General features: G+C 30.2%; 4 protein-coding genes and 1 long non-coding RNA gene across 5 annotated transcripts; 3 read left to right on the top strand and 2 right to left on the bottom strand.

Moving 5' to 3' along the window:
- Positions 1–82: 82 nt before the first annotated feature.
- On the bottom strand, positions 83–1,043 carry LOC123695363. Its single transcript, XR_006751919.1, has 2 exons — positions 682–1,043; positions 83–262 (listed from the first exon to the last, which is right to left on the bottom strand). It is a non-coding gene; the product is annotated as an uncharacterized LOC123695363 (long non-coding RNA).
- A 642-nt stretch (positions 1,044–1,685) lies between these two features.
- On the top strand, positions 1,686–3,062 carry LOC123695353 (26S proteasome non-ATPase regulatory subunit 10-like). The gene is made up of 4 exons (XM_045641183.1): positions 1,686–1,919; positions 2,005–2,250; positions 2,419–2,588; positions 2,879–3,062. Exons 1-4 carry the CDS (start codon positions 1,818–1,820, stop codon positions 3,027–3,029), a joined length of 669 nt encoding a protein of 222 aa, XP_045497139.1. The 5' UTR covers positions 1,686–1,817; the 3' UTR covers positions 3,030–3,062.
- A 1,945-nt stretch (positions 3,063–5,007) lies between these two features.
- Positions 5,008–13,309, top strand: LOC123695334 (lysophospholipid acyltransferase 6). Its single transcript, XM_045641158.1, has 10 exons — positions 5,008–5,341; positions 5,831–5,970; positions 6,331–6,408; positions 8,162–8,253; positions 8,637–8,884; positions 9,045–9,177; positions 9,587–9,804; positions 10,491–10,691; positions 12,344–12,495; positions 12,708–13,309. The coding sequence occupies exons 1-10, from the start codon at positions 5,258–5,260 to the stop codon at positions 12,883–12,885; spliced, it is 1,524 nt and encodes a 507-aa protein (XP_045497114.1). The 5' UTR covers positions 5,008–5,257; the 3' UTR covers positions 12,886–13,309.
- A 1,916-nt stretch (positions 13,310–15,225) lies between these two features.
- On the bottom strand, positions 15,226–16,640 carry LOC123695354. The gene is made up of 3 exons (XM_045641184.1): positions 16,210–16,640; positions 15,752–15,967; positions 15,226–15,403 (listed from the first exon to the last, which is right to left on the bottom strand). Exons 1-3 carry the CDS (start codon positions 16,496–16,498, stop codon positions 15,258–15,260), a joined length of 651 nt encoding a protein of 216 aa, XP_045497140.1. The 5' UTR covers positions 16,499–16,640; the 3' UTR covers positions 15,226–15,257.
- Positions 16,641–17,049: 409 nt separating this feature from the next.
- LOC123695347 (DCN1-like protein 3) lies at positions 17,050–19,303 on the top strand. Its single transcript, XM_045641176.1, has 3 exons — positions 17,050–17,339; positions 17,415–17,646; positions 18,012–19,303. The coding sequence occupies exons 2-3, from the start codon at positions 17,571–17,573 to the stop codon at positions 18,902–18,904; spliced, it is 969 nt and encodes a 322-aa protein (XP_045497132.1). The 5' UTR covers positions 17,050–17,339; positions 17,415–17,570; the 3' UTR covers positions 18,905–19,303.
- Positions 19,304–19,466: the final 163 nt, after the last annotated feature.

The raw sequence follows: 19,466 nt of genomic DNA, 5'->3' as shown, positions 1-19,466 counted from the left end.
TTGAATGTTGCCACAGTATCCGAGCTCCCGGATGTTTTGGAAAGGGTAAATATTTTTAGGAGCAATTAAATAAAACCAGTTATGAGATTTTTCTTTTGTCTTTATAATCAATTTAGTAGATACAAAAAATATAAGCAGATTGATTATTGATGACGAAACACATTTCTTACTTTTTCATTGGCTTGTTCATATTTTACAATATTTTGTGAGAATCCAATCTTTTCTACCACTTCGATCCATTAATTACGTAGGTCTGGATCATCTGGAAACAAATCGATAAACATAGGTTAATAATAATTAATGCTCGCAGGTAGTTCAGGTTCTCTAAAATTATAAGTGTAATTTTATGTCAATCACAATTATTACTATGAGAAATAATAAATTAAAATATGTTTTCGATGCCGAAGTCTTCCCGAAACACTGGGTTATTATGGGATTTCATATTCATTTACTTTCGAGTTTCGCCATATTGTCAAATCAATATTTTTTATTGATGATCGGGGTATTATTTTTCCCGACACTGGCAACACTTACTTGTTGATGTTTATAGGTTATTGAATGTAAAAATCGATATTACGCTAATATTTTCCTTGTTTTAACGCGACTTGTTGTTACTTTAGGCTAAAGTATAAATAATCATCACTGAGAAACTATAAATAAGGACAATAAAGTCGTACTTACGCGTGAAAAGACACACCGGCAATTTTCTTCTCACTATCGCTTATACATGCAATAACACGACAACGCACCATTCTATTTACTTCGATGTCTATATTAAGATAATTTCACCGTCTTTTCAATGTACTCGTATCGATTTTTTACTAAATAATATCCAAAATTCGAACACCAAGCACGATGAAGGCACGAACTGTCAAAGTTTGTTTCGCAACTCAAGTTGCGGATCTTGAAAAACAGGTTACACACTAAGGGACAAAAAATTGGGTATTTGTGTCTTTGTCTTATGCATTTGTTATGGTATTTTCGCTCTCTTTCTTGTGTAAGTGAGAAAGGTATCGTCATTGGGTCTATTAGTTACTCTGTCTACGGTTTGTATATACCGATGGACGACAAATTTAAAAATATATAGCATTTAGCTGTAATCCGTGGTTTTGTCCGCATTGATCCGCTTATATTTTTATTTGCTCTTTCACACAAATACTACTCAATCGATTACAATGAAATTTAGCACACATATACAGGGTGTAATCGTTAAGTGTGCACAAGCGATTATTCCGTAACTATTGCAGATACCAAAAAACTTTAAACTGATATCGAAAGTACTTAACCTATGGGAGGGTTTCAAGTTAATTTTTTAGATATTTCTCGTTTTATTTTTAAAAATTTATTATGGCCATTTTACTCATTAGGTTAAATACTTTCGATATCAGTTTAAAGTTTTTTGATATCTGTAATAGTTACGGAATAATCGCCTGTGCACACTTAACGATTACACCCTGTATATATAAGGGTAACTTGGATTAACACATAGGATAGGTTTTGTTCCGGAAATCCCACGTTTTTCTTTCAAAACGCAGGCGAAGCCGCGGGTGGAAAGCTAGTATACTATATTTTCTTATCTGCATTTGCCATTGTTGAACGAAATATTACCAATCTGTCCACCTGACAGTGACAAGATATAGGTGTCAAAAATACATTACGAGGTGAATTTGAATTATGTAGAGATCACAGGTAGAGATAAATGATAATGTTTAATGTTTGTTTGATAATTGTCGATTAATTTAGTAAACAGAAAAGTGCAGAAAAGGAAACTTAAATTAAAATATCTCATAAATATAAAGCAGACGAACTATATTAAAATGTCGATTGGATCTGTTTACGAAAAAGCTTACAAAGGGGACTTCAATCAAGTAAAAGTACAACTAGATGCAGACGCATCATTAATAAGGGCACCGGATTCTGTAAGTTTTCTTGACCATCACGGTGTGTTTCAATTGTATGTATGCAGAGAGTCTATAGATGTAGTTTGTTCGTATTTGATTACAGAATAGTCGCCTTCTTATTCATTGGGCTGCTCTTGGAGGGAATGAAAATCTTGTAGATTATTTGTTACAATGTGGTTCTCCCGTTGAACCACAAGATGACACCAACACAACCCCCTTAATATTGGCTGCTTCAGCTGGTAGATTTGAAGTAGTCAGGTTACTAGTAGGCAAAGGAGCAAATGTTAACCACAAAACAAATCGTAGTCAAACAGCTTTACATTATGCTTCTTCAAAAGGCCATAAAGAGGTAACTGTAGAATTAACATATTATGGAAATTTTATATGATTGTTAAGATTTGGTTGGATTCTTTTTTTTAAAGTTCATCAATAATATCTTTAAAGTTTATTTAACATATTGATATATTTGATATGAATATATAAATAGCACACATTTTATTTTAATTCTTATTTACAGGTTATCAAATTTCTTATTGAAGCAGATGCTAATGTCAATAGCATTGATGTGTTAGGTGCTACTCCACTACATAGAGCTGCAGCTCAAGGAAAAACAGATATAGTTGAAATTTTATTGAGTTCTCCCCATATTAAGGTGAATTTATGTGACTCTACTGGCAATACACCACTGTAAGTATAGACTATGGAGGTATATTTTTTTGCATTTACTCCCTCACTTATCTTACACTAGCTGCTCCGCGCGGTTTCACCCCCGTGGCTCCACTCCTGTTGGTTGTAGCATGATGATATTATATAGCCTATAACCTTCCTCGATAAATGGGCTATCTAACACAGAAATAATTTTTCAAATCTGACCAGTAGTTTCCAAGATTAGCGCGTTCAAACAAACAAACAAACAAATTCTTCAGCTTTATAATATTAGTATAGATAAAATGTGTATACCTTGATATTTTTTACAGGCACTTGGCATGTGAAGAAGAAAGAGAAGGTGTGGCAACTATGCTGGTGAAAGCTGGTGCTCAAATAGATGTAAAAAATAAGGAGGAAAAGACTCCCCTAGATTTGACCTCATTTAAGTTAAAACAATCATTACTAAGATTAACTGAATGATTTTTTTGTTATTGAAATATATGATTAAAACAAGTTGTATTTATTCTTATATTAATTAAGTAATTTATATCCCACCAAAAACATAAATGTAAAAATTGGAGCCGAGTTCAATCGTTGACTTAATTTGCCAAAAAAAGAAATGAGATCTAAATGTGTGCCAAGTTCTGCACACAGTCCAGAAATTTATTTACAAAGATGTTTTAAGTTCTTAGGTTGACAGAAAACTCAATTGTTTTATTTTCCCTTAGAGAACAATGTTTATTCCAAAATATAACTTTTTTAATTTGAATAATATAATTATTTTCACAAAGCAAACAACTAATGACCTATTGAACCCCATAATTTGATGAGGCTAGTTTTACATACTGTTTATATTTTGTGAGGTTCTAAATATATTATATTTAAATATATATATATATACTAGCGGTGTAGCGGTCCACCCCGACTTCGCCCGTGGTACATGTTTTCGTTTTCTCTCCATAAGATCCATCCTCGTAGATCAAGGAATATTATAAAAAAATAATTAACCAAATCGGTTCTGCCGTTGTCGAGTTTTGCGCTTACAAACTCATTTGGCGATTCATTTTTATTATATAGATATATATATATATGTATATAGTAATTTTAATCATTTTTTTATTAAAGTGAAACTTTTATTACATCGTCTCAAACTTTTTGGTCTGTGTAGCGTGGTGTAGCGCAGTAGCGCATGTCGCTTGACGCACGATACGTACGATAATTATCGTACAAATACGATCATTTTTAGTTAAATGTGGTTAAATCTCTATAGTGTGAAAAAAAGTTTCACTTTTACCGTGGTTTCGTAAAACCACACAACATTTTTTTTTTATTGTTACGCTTTTGATTGTGACTAATTACGTTGTGTTTGTTGTCATTGTTGTGTTTATTTGATGTTTTATGGTTCACATATTGTTATGACAGCGATATTTTAATGTCATCAAAAACTGACAACACAGTAAACGTCAGTTTGCTTTGTCTATTAAAAATCCTTAGTTCTGTGTAAAAATCCGAGTATAGCCCCGACTGCCCCTAGTGTAAATCCACCACTGGTAATAAATAAAACATAATACCTAAGTTACCTACACGTTACCTACTGGGTCTAAGATCCGAACATAAGGCGAAATTCAACGGCGTGATAATAGAATGAGACCAATTTTATAATTAATTTAGTCTATTAAAAAATGTATTAAAAATGGGTTGACTTGGAAAATCCTGGACAGGACATTTTTAATGAATTAAAAAAAAACATTTATTTTAATTTTTAAATTAATTGCAGTTTCGAGTTAATAAAACAATTTTGTAATAAAACAGCGCTGACATAATTTTTTTTTTCATCATCCTATCAAGACGAAAATAACTGGTACCGACATACCTGTTTATACCTGCCAATTTAGCCGTTTGCAATATTAAAATATAAAAAAAATTAAAATATAAAAAATATAATAAATTTAGCAATATTAGAAAACAATTAGAAAACGACTATGACACATTCTGTAGGTTTCATACTTTAAGTCTATTATATATTTTTTTTTATTATCTTGATATTGCAATTAATTAAATTTTTTTTTTTTTAATTCATTAAAAATGTCCTGTCCAGGATTTTCCCAGTCAACCCATTTTTAATACATTTTTTATAGACTAAATTTATTATAAAATTGGTCTCATTCTATTATCACGCCGTTGAATTTCGCCTTATGTTCGGATCTTAGACCATACCACGGGACCATACGGGACCATACCTTGTAGTATAAGAAAATGTCAAAGTCACTTCACAGTTGACACCTCAGGTTGACACCTATGTCACTGCCTATACCTACATCTCCTATAGGTACATCGTCCAAGTCGAAGTTGTTATTTATTTTTGACATAACAATTGACACAGTTTGCGACAATAAACCCAATAATAAACCTCATCAAATAACAATCATTTGATTGAGTGCTGTTCAGTGTGCGTAACGTCGACGAATAAACATAAGAAGCGGTTTAATGCCGATACGAATAGAGCTATAGTTTTAGAGTATAAAACTTGTTATACTGGTTAAGCATATAATATTACTGTGTATCAATAAAGCGCGGTGAAAGTGCAACTGGTGCCTGGTGTCTATATATTATCTTCATTTTTGAAAGATCATAAATTGGAGGCGCATTATAACGTACTTTAAATATATGTATATGTGCTGCTGTTTAAAAATTATAACCATATAACGATGTCTTCCTCTTACTATGACTCTTACGACGGCAGTAAAATATTTTCATTCTTATCCAATAGAATAGGTCTTCCAATTGATCTAGTAAGTATCAGTTCATAACAGTTATATAAATCAAACGACATCATTTAGATCCAATTCATACTGCTAGTGTGTGATTTTTATTTAATATATTTGTCATTAAGTTATGTTTATGACTAATGTAAATAAAAACATTAGGCATGGCAATTAATAAGATATTATGTGCATGTTATATTGAATTAATTTCTTCTATTCCATAAATTTAATAGCTTTAGAGGAAATATTTAACTGAATATAAAATTACACACAAGACAGCATTGTAACAATTATGTTAAAATACTTCATTTTAAATATATTGTCACTATTGCAACATTTTTAAGCACTAGTTTAGAGAATTCTGTGAAAACAAACACATTATTTTCTTTTAAAAAATAGAGTGTGTGAAAATAGTCCTGAATATTAATATTTATTTATTTATTTATAATATTTTAGTTGTATACTTTTCACCTTAGCACTGTATTTTTGTTTATTCATCTATTTTCCTTTTGCTAGGTTAATTTTTTGATATCACAAATAGCTGCACTATGCCTGGCAAGACTATTTCGGAAACCATTGAGACTTGCTTCACCAGAATTCCGTCATATGATGTGCCTTTTTATAGGTTTGCTTATGGGATATTTCTGCTTTGGAAAGTAAGTTATGCTTCATTATTTTATGCTTCTATTATTTCATTTGTTGCAGGCAAATTATGTAGATTCAAGTTTGTATAATTTTAAAACACATTTTAGGCGCTGGCTAATAACTAAATTATTCATCTTTCATACATTTGATGTTAAAGTATCCCATATTTAAGACTATAGAATTAGTGATGAATTCTTATATTATTAATTGAATCCTGTTTAATACCCTTGTTATGATTAATTTAAAATATGGCAAACAATAAATTGTATGTATGTATTTTTACTCCATTAGGCATTATGTAATATTTTATAACTTTGTCTTTGTCACTCAAATAATATAATGGACATACTAAACACATTTTTTATTTCCAGGCAATCCATACATTTGTCTGTTCTTCCAATGCTAACATATGTATTGCTCAAAACTGTTCCACAACATTTAATGGGAAAGTAAGTGTTTTGAATAATCTAATGAAAAAAATTGTGATATGATTAACTATTGTCATCAAATTTATATAATACAAAGAAAAGCTTTAAATTTACTTGGATCATAAATGTTTGATATACTTATGTGCATACTAATATTTCAAATAGGTTAGGTACCTATTTACCAAAATTTGTGAGCTTTATCTTGAATGCATTCATTTCATTTTTAGTTTTTAATTTAATTACAATGCCAACCGTTTTGATAGTCAATTTAATTTGCAAAACACGTTATTTTCATTAAATCAGTAAATGTAATTATTATTCATAAACAAAATAGCGTAATAAATTCTATTTTTCACACATTCAATGAGACATTCGTATACGAGTGTCGTCGCGAACCACTGTTTACACATTCCTATTCCCTTTTATTACGTCTGAAAATCGGTACCTCGGTACGCGAATCAACGTATAGCGATTGCAGTGTATACTCACGCGTGTTCGTTATTCGCTTCTCTATTCGCGCGATTATGTAAATGCACCATCAAGATAATCCATTCCTATAGGAATCAGGAATGGATTATGGAATACTTTAATTTGTGCGTTAGATCTCTTCTCGATATAACGTCGGTCTTTCATCTCATCAGGATATGAAATTGGGTATAGAGAATGCACTATTACATATCTACTGCGCAAGCGCAACTGCGCAGTTGGTTAGTCTGGATTGAAATTGAACAACCGAGGGGGTTTAAAATCTGGTCGAAAATCAATTAAATATATATACAGTATTATCTATGAATTAAACTGTAAATCAATCAACAGTCTTTTTAATACTAGTATAATATACCAAAGAATACTTTTGAGGTAAAATAAGCAAATTATTTTGTTAAAGTATTATTAGGTCTTGCTAATCTTATATCATTTACAGCAATATAATTTATTCCTCATAATTCCTCATAATTTATTCCTCATAAATCGTTTCGAAAGGCAGAAACCAAGATCATGCTATTCAATACTCTGGTGCGTAGTGTACTGGAGTACTGTGTTATTGCGTGGAGACCTCACTATGCAGTGCACAGTCTCAGAATAGAGCGTATACAAAAGAGATTCTTAAATCATCTTGCTTTTTCTGCAGGTAAAGCTAAAGAATTGAAAAGTTATGATCGTCGCCTAACCCACTTCAAAATAAAAAAATTAGATAATAGAAGGAATGCATTAGATCTACTATATTTATTTAAAATTTTAAACGGTCATATAAACTGTTCGGCGTTGCTATCAAAATTCAAATTTAAAGTTCCTTTTACATATCCCAGAAATCCCGTTAACCTTTTATCTTCTCCATTTCGTAAGACTGTCCTTGGTTCCTGCTCTCCGATTCCCAGACTCTGTAGACTTTACAACAAATATTCTAAAGATATTGATATATTTTCCCTTAGTCTAAGTAAATTTAAGATTCTGGTTCATCAAAAAACATATTAGATTTGTTTTTTTTTTCTTTTGTAAAACAAGTTACATTTTTTTTGTAAAACATATTAGATTTTTTTGTATTGTATTTAAATGTTTGAATTTGAATTTAATTTAAATGTAGTTTTTTTGTATAAAGTTGTTTTAACTTTCAATGTCTAAATTTCATTCGTGAATGTGGTGTTTACCTATCTAAAATTGTACACTTAGCTTTAAGTTTAATTTTATGTATTTTTGTCAATTTGTGTAACAATTTCTGTTAAACCTTAATAAATAAATAAATAAATAAATAAATAATTAATTATATTTTTTACAGCGTTGTATTAGCTGCTTCCATGCTGTACCTATCGTGTATACACCTACATCGTCAAATTTATCACACCGCCGACTACTCACTTGACATAACAGGTATGTATCTTTTATATTAATATTAACATCTGTAATTCTTATTTTACACGCGGCTACATTTTATTAGAGATCTAGAGAATAATTTTGATAATACAACTTCAATTACATATAACCTTAGAACATAATTAATTAACAACAATAAATTCAAGCTGTTTAATGTATTATAGTTTTAATTGTACGATTACAAATATTTATTTCACAATACAAATTTATTTATGAGGGTGCGTGTCTATAAAACACAGCATAATGGTACCAGTCCTATCTGTTATTTTCAAGGTTTTGTTTCATATTCTATTCCAGTCTTTATTCATCAACATAGAGCAATTTGTCAAGTTTTCTTCACTTGATAAATTTATGGAAGCTGTAAAAATTTCTCGTTTTAGGGCCTTTGATGGTGATAACGCAAAGGGTGACATCATTGGCTTACTCATTGCAAGATAGCATTATGTGTATGAAAGAAATAAACTCCAACACTACGGAACGTTCGAATAAAGATGAAAATAGAATTGACAAGATACCCTCGCCTCTCGAATATTTCGCATTTACGTTAGCTTTTCAAACGCTAATGTGCGGACCCGTCGTGTTCTATCCTGATTATATCAGCTTTATTGAAGGCGCTCGTGTCGATGGGGTGATTATTACTTTTTATGACAATTTTTGCTTTAATGTGTTACGTGACTATAACGAAATAAAAAAAGTTTTAAGTACTGTCCTGATATAAATACTGATTGATAAAGATTAATATCTAGGTACCTACCAAGATTTAGAATAATCATTACAAACTTTTTTAGGCGCAAAAAGATAAAACAAGTGGATCTGAACCTTCACCCCGTCGCGCTGTTATGTACAAAGTGGCTGGTTCCGTAGCGGCTGCTCTTCTATACTTGTCTCTGGCACAGAAATACTCTATAAAGGTTTTGGAAGGTCTGTACAAAGAAAGGATTTTTTTTCGGTCTGCCAAATTCAAGATAATTCCATCTTGGTGCTAAAATTGACATAGGTTTGCAAATCGTATTAATTAAAAATTCATCTAAGATATTTATTCAAAGTGTTCTTATTTTCAAAGTGATAATCAATACTGTTCAGCTACGGTTCGACAAACTAGAGGATTTAAAAATATGTACATACTTATTTTTGGTATAAAACAATATTATAAAAATAAGCTTAATTTACCTATACGTACCTATACGAAATTTTGTCACTTTTCAAGTTATTTCATAAAAATTTGATCGGAATGGTTATCTGAATTGTTCTCTCCGATAATTTAAAATGGTCACGTAAGTTTAAAAAAAAAAAAATAGAAAAAGAGAAAATAAATCGAATTTTTTTTTAGGTTTAGTCGATCCAACATCGGAAGAAAGGACGTGGTCCGCGTTATATTTGCTATGGTACGCGTATCTCTCGACCCTGGTGGTCAGGTGCAAGTACTATCACGCTTGGCTTCTTTCTGAAGCTATTTGCAACAACTCCGGCATGGGCTTCAACGGTTACGATAACGACGGCACACCCAAATGGGACAAAATGTCGAATATTGACGTTTTTGCATTCGAGGTTTGTTACTTCCCAGAAAGTATGCGATGAATGTGCGTTATCACGGATAATGATTAATCACAAACAATATTGTTTTCTTTATAAATTATGAGACTTGATATTTATTTAGTCATAACTATTTTTTGTCACTTCGTTCAAAATAAATTATGATTATGCAACTAAGAATATTTGCATGATAATTTTAATAATATCAACATAAAAATTTAATAATAATTTAATTTAAAACTGGTTTTAGTCATAGGACCATTTTATACCTGTTTGAATTAATAATACATTCTTATTAATGTTCAATTTGTTTAACAGAGCATGATTTTTAAGGTTGTGATAATTTATGGATGTTTTATCATAAAAAAAATTGTATAACTTATGTACACAACCTTTTTACAGCATTCTAATTTTTTTTTACTCAATATTAAAAGTCTAAATTTACATATTTAAAGTACAAGTTATTTTAGAATTTACGAAAATTATTTAAATATTTTGGTTTTATGGCTTTCAAATGCTTTATAAATATTCGATCACGGTGCGAGATTCGAACTGGCGTCTTTATACCAACCAATCACCAACTCGCCAGAGTAATCGAATCTATTGTACTCTTTCATTTTTACCATCCATCCATCATATCCATCATCCATCCAATATGGTAAAATGAAGTTGACTGGTAAAGACAAAAAAAAACCCGACAGTTTGCACAAAACTTCCGCACGGCGATCGCTAGCTGGAACAAGAACACGAACGCGTGGCTGCGCAGCGTCGCGTACGAGCGCGGCGGCGCGGCGTGGCGCACGGCCCGCGTGTACGCGCTCTCCGCCGTGTGGCACGGCTTCCACCCGGGCTACTACCTCACCTTCTTCGCGGGGGGACTCTTCACTGTCGCGGCTAAGAAGGTAAAGCTTGTTACACACACTAAGGTGTGTGTGTGTGTGAGCTGCAACACCTCACCTCCACTCTTCACTGTCGCGGCTAAGAAGGTAAAACTTGATACTGATGTGTGTGTGTGAGCTGCAACAAAAACAGGAACGCGTGGCTGCGCAGCGTCGCGTACTGGCCGATTAAGAAGAGCTGGAACGTCAACACATTTACACATTGCACATGTGTACCTAGTGTCTGTGAAGACGCGCGCGGCGTGACGTCATACTGAATACGCATCATGAAAAGTCTGTCCGTCTCTCTTGCGCGCAGACTAGCTTACGAGAGTGAAGGGGATAATTATTGTTTTTATTTTGCAATTGTTTATAAATACAGGGTGATGTAATTTAAAAACAAAGACGTTAGGTATATCTACTACTAACTATTTTCGACGAGATACTTCGCGGCACGCGGATAAGAATATTTTTTTACTTTACCTTTAAATTATGTAATCATTTTAATAAGTTAAACAAAGTATAAACGCCGTAAGTTACGTAATGTAACTTACGGCGTTAGCCTTATCTCTTACGTGCTACGGTTTCGCTTGTATTGTTACTTGGCAGTGAGCGCACGTGTTATTTGTATTATTGTTTTTATCGTTATTTTGAATATGACATGAAATTTAATTGAAGTGAAACTTCTTTATCGGGGTTGGAAAAAAATTTAGTGTAACATTTTTTCGTTACGCGTGACATTTTTTCCGTTACGCGCCATCTTTTTCTTATCCCTACCACGCGTGATTCGACGTATTTCTGTAAAGTTGCATTATGCATATAGTAATTTTTTTTTGGAAAATAAAGTCATCAAGAAGTTTCACTTCTTACGCATGTACACACTAGTGTACATACGTTAGAAGTGACGGAAGTACGTATGCGCACACATTATTACACGCACACATTATTTTTTTATTATTTGTTAATTGAATGATTATCAATAGTACATATATTACAATTGATTATGAGAATAAATAATTAAGTTCATCGATTGAGTTACTTTTAAATTGTAATTTTAAATTTAAATTATAAATTATGAGAGCTTCCATAATAATTATATTTATCTACAACGCACTCATTTTACAATTCAAGTCTACAATAATTAAACTAGAGTCGCATTTATTTTTGAACATACTGTAAATTGCATATGTGTGAGTACTGTGAAGATGCCAGCTTTCCTTAATCGGAGGAAGTTCTTCACTGTCGCGGCTAAGGAGACATTCCTGTCTTAGCCAACAATTATTTGTTGAACCTTGAGTGTAATAATTCCTTCCTTATTAATCATAGGATTTGTATACTATACAATATAGGAGTAATAACTGAATGTAAACTTCCTTTTTTTTTAATTCTGTGTTGCTGGTTAACACAATCTGCCGGCTGACGGCTCACACCCGGGGTACGATCTCACCTACTTGGTTTTTTTATAGGAGACTCAATACTTGTATGCATATTTTCTTTGGAAACTGTGTGCGATAAGCTTTCATGTTCCCTTCGTCAACCGTACAAACAGATTATAGCGTCTTTATAGGTAGGTACAGGTATATAAAAAAGTTTGATGTATTACACAATTTCAACAATAAGTTTTTACACGGTTAACATATTATAATCAGTTATAATCTTTATAAATCTTTCTACAGGTTCGTACATTTGCTCGCCCGTTGTTCTTGGACAGCCGCCCGAAAAAGATCTTCTATGACTCGCTCTCGTTTTTAACGACACGAATTGCGATGACATATGCCACCGTGCCTTTTGTATTACTGCATCTATCGCCAAGCCTTGCGTTTTATGGGTAAGCACTAAATTATTATGTACCTACATTTAAAAAATCGACTCATCACAATTTATATTCCACTCATACACAAGAACACTCGTTTTTAACTATTTTCAAATTTATTTTAAGGGTTCGTTTTCCTCTTGAATTGAATTGAATTTGACGAAAATTTTCGACAAATCTTGTAAATATTTGTTAGTTCTTAAATATCTTTGTTTTTTCTCTTGCAGGCATTTGTATTATTCACTACACTTTATAGCTTTAGGCGCTCTATTATTGCCATCGAAATCCAGACATATCAACGCTGCACAAAACACGGACATATCAGCAGGTTCCTCTAAAATTATCAGAGAAACTAAAACAACTGAGAGCAACGGAGAGGCCAATGGTAAATTGAAAATGTCCTAAATGTGCGACCATAATATTGAAGATAATAAATATCTAGATTTTTATAAATTTATGGTTATAATGTTTATATGAGCCGAAACAATTACGGTTGAATGTTTTCTATCTATGAAAAAAAGCATTTACTATATGTCTAACAAAAGTATTCCACACTCTAAATATATTTAAGTACATAATCCTATAGACCTCATAAACCACAATGATTTTGTGTATATACCTAAATTCCTTTTTGCAAATCTAAAGACTCGAATAAAAAAAGTTTGCTCTCTTGATATATCGAAAACAAAAGTGTATTAAAATAATATAGCATTTCTTATCAAGCTCAAAAAAAGCCTTACTATATTTATAGTCCCTCGAGTATTTATTAATTAATTCCTTTTTTAATGGATTTCTGCTAAAAATATTTCTCAGTATTATCAAATACGTAAAAATATATTATATTTATAATATTCTTAAGTAAAAAAAATACAAAAGTGATATAACAAACTGTAACTTAGTACCTAAATTTTTCTTTATTTATAGGAACATAAAAATTATTAATAATATGTATATTAGAGCATTAATTGGTACAAGGTAATTTGAAGTTTTCAATTTATATTTATTTTATATTTAGCTGACAAGTTCATGTGTAGGTACTGTTACTGTTTTTAAGTTATTAAAATGTTTTGTTTAATAATTTATAAAATTAACTTTATTTCAAGAATAATGTTATGATTAATCAAGTATATATGATTTATTAGCCATAAATAATTTTATTATTTAAAGACAAGAGTTAATACTTATTATATAAAATGCAAGACACAAAATAAATAGAGGCTTTGACGCATTTGGTGCACTTCTCAACTTGTACACCATGCTCAAATTGTGAACTTAGCAACTGGTGCACTTCTCAAATGGTACACTTCGTAACTAGTGCACTTCTCAATTTGTGCACTTCGCAAAATGTGCACTTTTTATGATGAGTGGAAATTTGGAAAAATTCTTTAAAAATGAAAGAATCTTTTGTTTTGCGTAGGTTATTTTCTTAAAAAATACAATCAACCTTTTAAGTAGGTAAACTCTTACTTAAACAATTTTCGATGATCATATAAAAATTCACACGAAAGTAAAAAAAAATTACATTGATCTTTTTTTTGGAAACAATGCAGTTCACAGACACAAATCAATTTCTAAATGCATTCCAAACAGATAAAGGCTTAAGGCATAAGGGACAAGATATCGCTATAATAATGAGGTTTACATTAAATATTTAAATAGATTCATTATAAAAAAAGCGTGAACATCATTTATCGCTAACGACCATTATTTACGATTTACGATCCTCGTAATAAGTTAGTCTTATTTTTATTGTAAGCTTTAATTTATTAAGTCACATAAATATTTTCGTTTAATAGTTAAGAAATATTCATGCGAACAATATTTTTGCTGTCTTCAACCTTTGATTCAAATTTGACCTTAAAACTAATTGAATTAATGAGAGCTATATTATAAATATTAAATATAATATATATACACTTATAATATATAACTTTATCATGAATTTATACTGAAAATCAAGCAATATCTTTATTAAATAGTTAAATTAATTACCTATTAATTCATACATAGGAAACAAAATTTTCCTATTTTTCTGAACCGGGATTTACCAGAAACAAGAATCTGCAAGAGTCTCATAAATTTGTATATTATTTATTTATTTAGTTATAGGATAGAAGAAGGTATTTACAAATACACCAATTTTGTTAGTTTTAACTAATTGTAAAATTTTATTTAATTAAGTTATATGTTAAAGTAATGTAGGCAATGATTAATCAACACAATGTTACTTTGAATATAAAAGATAATTATTTTAATATGACTATCTAAAATTTACAAAGGAGTATTAAGATGTTATGTTTACCAAGTCACCAGAAATATGTTTTAAATCAGTATTTGTTTTTGCCATTAAAAATATAAATATAATGTTAAATGTATGTATAATTTTATACACAAATATCAAATTACCTCAAAACTGAATTACCTAAATGTAATAGTTGTTATAGTTTACAATAAATTTGTATTTTATTACACTGTTTTTTATTTTGTCAATCTTAATCTACCTACCTTATTTTTATGATGTAATAATTATAAATGTACATTGTAAATTTTATAAATCATACATTTACTTGCCAATAATATAAACCATTGTTGGTGCCCTTTGCCCCAGCTAGGGATAGGATATTAGTAAAGTAAGTAAATAAAAACCATTGGCAAATTTGCTTTACATATTAACATATTATATTTATAATTTGTAAATTATTATAATAAGAAGGTTTTAAACATTTAAGAAACATAAATTGAAAGTAGTTACTTGAACTGAGAAACAATTACTGTCTCTAATTTATTCTTTTTAGTTTTTTGCTTTCTCTTATAGATTTAAATTCATCTCTTATGCAACACAAAATGCCAGGCACATCATTTTTCTCGTCTAGTATCAATTGTATATCCTTGAATATCCTTAGTTTTGGTGTCATTGCTTGTACTGTAAAAAGAAAGGCAAAAGATGAAAATTCTGCATAAATTACATCCATGAAAATATCAAAATAGGAAATTGTTTATGCATCTATATAAAGATTACCAAGCAAGACTGTGACTCAGAGGTATATCACCTCTTGAGCTACCTGAATCACCCATGTAGTTATGTAACATGATTTTTGTAGTTGGACAATTCTAATCATATCTATGAGAAGTAATAATACAATTTTATTGTAGAAAGGAAAAAACATTCTCAAAATTTAAAAAGAACACTGAACTTATATTTCTAAATTGTAACAATAACACATTAATTACTAAATAGGTTTTCATAAATAAAATAATTAAATTTACTTACATTGGTATTTTCCTATTTTTGGTTCTCTTAGTAGTCTAATCGAGTAATTTTCAACATCTTTTTTTGATTCAGTAAAAAATTGGATGAAAATAACTTGCTTTTCCATATCTTTGGATTCAATTGTGTAATACAGTTTCAAAAACTTCTTATAATACTTTTTTGCCATCAAAAACGCTTCATGAGTTTCTTTAATTTCTTTGGTTAACAGTTTTTGCTCTGAAATATACATATGGGTATTTTGAGATTATATTTTCAAGAAATGGTACAAAATAATTTACATCTTCTGATAGATTTTTGTATTTTATTTTGGATGAATCCAATCATAGTTTATAACAGAGGCTATAAGTCTATAACCACTCATTCAATACAAGACAATATAATTATTTTTGTTTACATTGTTTATATCAAAATTACCTAGGTATGCCTAAAAATCTTGTATTAAGTAATTACTACTTTACCTTCTTTGTAATTCTCATAGTGACTTTGTTTTTGAGTCAAATCCATTAACTTCACGTCAATTTCTTGTTTTAAATTAATGTTTCTTTCAATGAGATGCTGTAAGTATTCATCTGAACTACAGGGTTTATTTTCCAGAATATTTGGTTTATGCTTGTCTAAATATTCGTCTAAAATGTTTGTTACTTGTTCTGATAATGTTGTTAAACTTTTTTCAAAGTTTATAAAAGCTTTGTTTTCTAAATCGTTGAAATTAATTAATCCTTCCCAAGTATCTTCGATAACACTCATGATTGAAATAATTTAATATAACACAACTTTTTATTAATTCAAGTATGCATTAATTCCACAAAATACAAATTATTTCTCAAATTTGGTCACCAACACCAACAAGATCAAAACAACGCTCATAAAATTTAAAAAGCTAGGTAACGTTCCGTTCACAGATTCATATACAACATCCGTTGCGTCTTGTCATTTCTACTTATTGGATACAGGGATTTTGAGTTACATAAGGTATTCATTCACAATACGACATATAAGCATATCACTACGACACATACATAGTATAAAACAAAGTCGTTTTCTCAATTCTCCATTCCTATGTCCTTGACGAGGGACCCTCGTCCATCTCTTCTTTATTACGTACCTTTTAAAGTCTGCAATCCATTTGTAGAGGCGTGATGTCTACAAACTTGATTGATTTTATTGCAGATGCTTAAATATTCTATCTTCTATATTATAATTAATATTGTGGTGTGTGTAGTAGCATTAAAGTACTCTTTGGTGTGAAGCCTCTATGCACCTCTATGAATTACGTAGAGACTAGAGATTGTCAATTGATTGTCAATATGAATTATGATGTGACATTTAAATTTTAACAAAGTAAATCCTCTGTCCTGTTTTGATTTCTGCTGGATATTCCATTTGAGGATTAACTGGAATTTTATTTCCTCAAGCTTTTTCAAAAAGTTATGAAGTTTTAGTGTATGTGACATTGCTTTTCTTACTTAATCAATATAAATAATATAATAGAAAAGCAACTACCATGCAAGGACTAGTTATGTCCGATAGAAATAAATTGTTTAGTATCTGACCTCTGCTGCAATCTATTTCGTGGTTTCTGAAAATGGTATGTTAATATCATTGGAATATATATTTAATTGTTTTAAATTAAAAGTAAACTTATTTACAACTATTTTTTCAGACTTTTATAAAGAATTATTTAGAAACACCAGTTATCAAAAGGATTTTTTTTCATTATGTTGCATAGTGGTGTTATAAAAAAAGAAAAAAAATACATCTGGTGCAATTTACACGAGTATTTATATGAGATTTTCAACGATTTTAAACATTATATCAAATGGGCCATTGTCTTAGCTGTTTCGATAACCAAACAAATGCTGATGTTGTGACATCACCTAATAGGAAAAACGATGGTAAGTTACAGACACCATTTTATAATAGTAGTCGTTGCTTTCTGGAAAAGTTATCTTTATAAACCTAAATAGAATTCCATGTAAATGTCCTTACCTCCATTGATTTAAAATTAAAAAGTGAGCTTGACTTCCCTCTTCAATAATCATCATTATTCTCCAATGGATATTAATAATTTAATAGTAAGATCTATTTAAGATACTTATTAGTATTGATCATTTGAATCTCAAACATGTATATAAAATAAAAATGCTATACTTTTATGAAATAATATAATGAAATAAGCCAGTAAAGTAAAATAAACAATAACACACTCAATCTATTAGATATTATTTAAATACAATGTTTTACTTTTTGTTTTTTTCAGAGATAACAGAAATTATCACAACAAATCAAGTCCCAAATGCTATAATATCTGACTATCCACAAGAAGAGCCTTTGCTACACAATAATGATAATAACATAAATTCATACAGACATAGTAGTCAAAACGCTAACATTATGTGTACAGTCATTGAAAATTCTGATCCATCTAGTGTTCATAAATTTCATGGAAATTCAGAAAAGCCCAAAGCAAAAAAATTGCCTTCCATTCCCCGAACAATGTCATCATTGGGATCAAATGATCATGTTTCAGAAAATAAAATTAATCATTTATTTGACCAATACAAAGATTCATTAGAGGATGCTATCTTAGCAGAAGGTATAGAAAACCTATGTAATGATTTACAGTTAAATCCAGATGATTTTAAAGTTTTAGTTCTGGCCTGGAAGCTCAATGCTAGTCAAATGTGTAGATTTACTCGGGAGGAATTTATACAAGGTCTCAAAAGTATGAAAACCGACTCAGTGAAAGGAATACAACAGAAATTATGTGATATAACAAATGATTTGAAAAACGACACTGAACAGTTTAAGGATTTGTATAGATTTACATTTAAATTTGGTCTCGATGTCAGCACTGGTCAAAGGATTCTTCCATCCGACATAGCTATTCTTCTGTGGCGACTAGTCTTTACAAACAATCAGCCCCCAATCTTAGATAAATGGTTAAGCTATTTAGAAAAAAATCCACATATAAGAGGAATACCAAAAGATACTTGGTATATGTTTTTGAACTTTTGTGAATTTGTGGGAGATGATCTCAGTAGCTATGATGACACAGAGGCTTGGCCCAGCCTATTTGATGATTTTGTGGAATATGAAAATGATCAGATGAATCAAAATATATCTAAAAGTAATATGATTATCCAGGACTGAAATTCCTATATTTGCCAAATTTTAGGTATAGTAGGTACTTAAATATTGAGACTGATGATAACATTTGCATCAAGAATGCGCAAGGAACTAAATCTTTTGTATTCATCAATTAGACAATGTAATGATGCTGATTTAAGACATTTAAATATGATGTAAATAATATTACTTATAAAACATATTATTAAAACTTAGCTTTATTCTAAAATTAAATATAACATTCCATATCTGGAATTAGCCCAAATTTGTAAATAGTCTGCCAATATAACTGATTGCTTTTATGCGCAAACAAATATTTAAAAATGTATATATTATTATGTATGGTATTTCCTTTTTTATTTCATCACCAAACAAACTACAAAACAATGCCTGATTTGCATAATAGATTATTTTAAAAATTAAGGTTTTATTTTCCTTGCATTGTCCCTTTTACAGATTTTCTTGGTTTGTCTTCATTATCAATAGATTAAAGGAAGGATGATTATTGCGATGTTAACATGCTCAGCTTTTAAATCGAATTGAGAAGATGTGGCCAGAAATGGTTGTGCTTTATTACCAGAATAAA

The sequence above is a fragment of the Colias croceus genome, chromosome 11 (genome assembly GCF_905220415.1).
Source record: "Colias croceus chromosome 11, ilColCroc2.1".
Lineage (NCBI taxonomy): Eukaryota > Metazoa > Arthropoda > Insecta > Lepidoptera > Pieridae > Colias > Colias croceus.
The sequence above is the reverse complement of the archived record's forward strand: the minus strand, read 5'-3'. Positions and strand labels throughout refer to the sequence as shown.